The sequence below is a fragment of the Arachis ipaensis genome, chromosome B10, assembly GCF_000816755.2.
Source record: "Arachis ipaensis cultivar K30076 chromosome B10, Araip1.1, whole genome shotgun sequence".
NCBI classification, from domain to species: domain Eukaryota; kingdom Viridiplantae; phylum Streptophyta; class Magnoliopsida; order Fabales; family Fabaceae; genus Arachis; species Arachis ipaensis.
The window spans coordinates 5,529,970-5,534,232 of NC_029794.2; the positions used below are offsets into that span (position 1 = coordinate 5,529,970).

Below are 4,263 nucleotides of genomic sequence, written 5' to 3' on the forward strand. Positions count from 1 at the left end.
AATACTATTTTCAAATATATTTATATTGTACATTTCTTTATAGTTCTATGTTGATTCTATTATAAATTGAATTCAATTGACTATTAGTATTACGTTTCAAATGTTTCAAATGTTTCTTTGAACATACATGTTTTTTTTATGGCAACTACTCAAACGAAGATGCTAAAAACATATTTTTATAAAGATTTTTGTGTTAAAAGTGTACTTTGTTTGTTTAGCCATACTTTAAAAAAAATATAACACATTAATCAAATATATTTATATTGTACATTTCTTTATAGTTCTATGTTGATTCTATTATAAATTGAATTCAATTGACTATTAGTATTACGTTTAAAAAATTGCAAATGTTTCTTTGAACATACATGTTTTTTTTATGGCAACTACTCAAACGAAGATGCTAAAAACATATTTTTATAAAGATTTTTGTGTTAAAAGTGTACTTTGTTTGTTTAGCCATACTTTAAAAAAAATAACACTTTTGTAACACATTAAAATCAAACCATACATTTCATCATCTAACGATAAAAAAGAAGTATCTTCATATGAAGACAATAGTAAAATCTTCATGGTAATATCCACATTTTTTTATAGGAAAAGTCTAGAGGGCCAGCAACTTTGTTGAATTCTAACCAGCATGTAACCAGCAAAGAAAAGTGAGCCATTGGATGAAATCTCACACCATTAAAACCATCTTGATGGCTATTTGATGGCTACAAATTACAAAAGTTGCTGCCCCTAGCATTCCTCTTTTTTATAACATGATTTAATCTCAAAACCATTAGAAAGAACAACAAATTTGTTGATTTTATAAACGTGACAGGAGCAAATACAAACATGATACATCAATAAATGTGAAGTATAATATTACACATTACTTATTCTGAAAAGTGGTTATACTTATACATTTCCTAAGTCTCCCCTAAAGAAAGATTGCAGCAAAAATTCTCTCCTTGCTAAACAAAAAGGCATATATATACATATATATACATGAAAAGCTTTAATTAATTAATACATAGCTGGTGATTCGGATCCATATCTTCTTCTTGACATACGTCTGTTGATCAAGCTTCGGTAGAAATCATGAGTTGCAAGCCATGGCTTTTGAGTGACCATGACTTGTTCTCCTTCTGGACCTTCCCCAACATACTGGAGCACCACAAGCACCGAAGCAGATGTTTCAAAGTCTGAAGAAGCCAACAAGTCCCCTATGGCACCCAACTCCGGGCACTCACTCCAATCCGTCAACCCTTCTGTTAATGGTGATGCCCCTTGCCCTCTCCCAACTATGAACAAATCATTCACATTCTTCATTGCCCTTATTGCCCCTACTGTCTCCTCTCCGTTCCCTACAACTCTTTCTAAGTACTCAACAGAATCATCATGTTCTGCTATCAACCTTAACTCGTACATGATCTCTTCATCTAGCAAGTTATCATTATTATTGCTATAATTATCTCTCTCGGTTCCTTGAGCATCATCTTCTTCGTTATTGCTAACTGTAAGATCTTTACTAGGAACAAAATGCATGACGGTGAGGCGAACCCTGGGGTGCCTTGACATTCTCCACCCAAAGGAAAGAGCTTCTCTGTCGTCGGGTCCTCCGAAGAACAAGACGGTCACCTGATGACACGTGGGCCTGGCGGCTAATCTTGTGGATCCGTTGAGGCCTCGATCCACGAGGATCCCAACGGAGCAGGGAGCGGTTTGCATGAGATTGTGGTTCACCAGCCTAAACGCAGGGATGGTGTCTTCCATCTCTCCGGCAACCGTTTGTTGTTTGTGGAAAGGGATGATAATGAAAGACACTCTTTTGTCTTCTGCAATGCTGCAAATGTCTTCATGCATGGTGGGGTACGGGGAGATCACAGTCAGTGGCTGAACCGAGACGCAGTCCACGTTTTCTTCGAAGTTACGGAATGCTGTGATGATCTGCTCTGTTTGTGCTTGTGTCTTGTTAACGGGGCGGCCTGATTTTTTGTCGGTGGTGTTGTGGACAACCAGCATGGCGGAGGCTCTGCCGGTGAGTTCAACCAGGTGGAGGACGTTTGCGGTAATGGGGGATTTTATTGTGGGGTGGGTTGCTTCGAGGAGGTTGATTATGGTTGGGACATTTCTAGGGACGTGAATGCAAACAAGGATTCTTAGCTCTGCATCTGTTCCAGTACTTTGCATTGTTCTGTTCTTGTATGATATGTGCCTTTTTCTTGGCTTATGGATCAATGCCACTGTGGGTGAAATGATTGCTGTCATCAGAATTGTTACAAGAACCATGATTGAAAATACTTCATCTCCCAATACCTACATACATACATAATGAATTGAATCAATAACATGCATGATGGGTATACATGAATTAATTTATAATAAGTTAATAAGATGCATCATATAAATATACCTTTTGTTCCCAGCCAACGTTGAGCACTATAATTTCAATGAAGCCTTTAGTATTCATAAGCAGACCAAGAATTACACCTTCCCTGACAGGTATTTGGAATAGGAGAGAAACAACAAGAGTACCAAGAACCTTGCCAATACAAGTAAGAGGAACCATCAAGATCACAAATCCCCATCTAGCGGCTCCCTTGATCAAGGTGAGATTAGTCTTGAGGCCACTGATAGCAAAGAAGAGAGGTAGCAGAAGGCCTGAAACAAAGTCCTCAAGCTTCTCAATGATAGCAGCAGCAAGTGGTCCATTTGGAATAACCAAACCATAGACAAATGCACCAAACACAGCATGTGTCCCAAGTGCATCAGTGATAAAAGCAGAGATCATAACACCAGTAAGCACAATGCATATCTGTATTTCACTGAAGGGTTGTCCCTCTGGGGTTTTATGTATCATCCATGACACCAGAGGCCTAATAACAAGAATGCAAACAACAACAAATGCAAGACTTGACAAGAGAACCCAGAGAGAAGCATAAGAATAACGAGCTTTCCTCTCTGACAAGGCAATGCCTACAACTAACAAAGCCCAAGCACACATGTCATTAATCAAAGAAGTTGAGATTGCAAGCTTGCCAAGCTCCGTGTTAACAAGCTTAAGATCAGCCAGCATTCTAACAAGCACAGGGAATGCAGTCACAGATAGCACAACACCAAGGTATATGATATAGCTGATACGGGTAGTATCCGATTCCATGCTCGTGTGGATGTGTTCCACGATGTGAGAGAGAGTGAAACCCACCACGAAGGGCAAAATCATGCCGGCAATGGCTATAGAAACCGCCTTCTTGCCCGTGCGCTTCATCACATCCATGTCCATCTCTAACCCTATGAGGAACATGAAGTATATGAGGCCAATGTTGGCCATTGTCTCAAGCATCAACATACTTCTCAAAGGGAAAACCCTAGTCCCAAAACCGTCGATTTGACCTAGCACCGATGGCCCTAACAACAATCCACCCTGCATGCATGCATGCAATTCGTTCGTAATTGAATTAATTAATTAATTAATTAAGGAGAATAATATGGATCTATATGCGTACCAAAACCTCGGCGATGACGCGGGGTTGGTGAAAGGGTCTGAGGATGAAATAGAAGAGACGTGTGGCAAGAACAACTAAGGTTAACTGGACGACGAAGAGAGGGAGGGCGTAACGTAAAGGGTTAAGACCCTGCTGCCATACACCATTTGTTGTTGTCATCGTTGGTATGTAGCAAATCATTGATTTGTCCGATTCGTTAAACGCCGCTGCCGGTGCCGGCGCCGGCGCTGGTGCACCCGCGCTATCCATCTTTTCTTAATTTTGCTATCCGATCCAATCCACTAAAGAATTGTATGTTAAGCTTCTCCTACCTCCTTTTGTTAGGTATGAAGGAGGTGGAGATACATTTTAATTAGGACTATGGATCGGAGGTTTAATTATTGCCTGGGTTTCTGTCTGGGAATTAATTTCAATGAAGATTTGCTGCTAATACGTAATGAAGATGAGAAAGACACCTCAATTCTTTTTCTTTCTATTTTCGTTAAACCCAACGTTGACTAACTCGATCCTTATTATCGTTATCGTTATCACTTATCAGTTTACTTTTTTATTCCATCAAATCCGTAATCCGTTATCGCCTCCGTCAAAGTATATTCATATTTCACGTGTAACTTATAATAAGAACTTAACGTGTGTGAAAATTATTATTTAACGACTTCTCAATTATTACTTCTGTATAAAAACAAGCGCATATAAATTTTTATCCTAAATTATCAACGATACAAAAATTAATTATTATATATTTGTATATAAAAAAATTATCTATATATAA

General features: G+C 38.7%; 1 protein-coding gene across 1 annotated transcript; it reads right to left on the bottom strand.

Annotated features, from left to right (window-relative positions):
- LOC107621944 (cation/H(+) antiporter 15-like) lies at positions 789-3,960 on the bottom strand. The gene is made up of 3 exons (XM_016323903.2): positions 3,492-3,960; positions 2,399-3,409; positions 789-2,301 (listed from the first exon to the last, which is right to left on the bottom strand). The coding sequence occupies exons 1-3, from the start codon at positions 3,738-3,740 to the stop codon at positions 1,009-1,011; spliced, it is 2,553 nt and encodes an 850-aa protein (XP_016179389.1). The 5' UTR covers positions 3,741-3,960; the 3' UTR covers positions 789-1,008.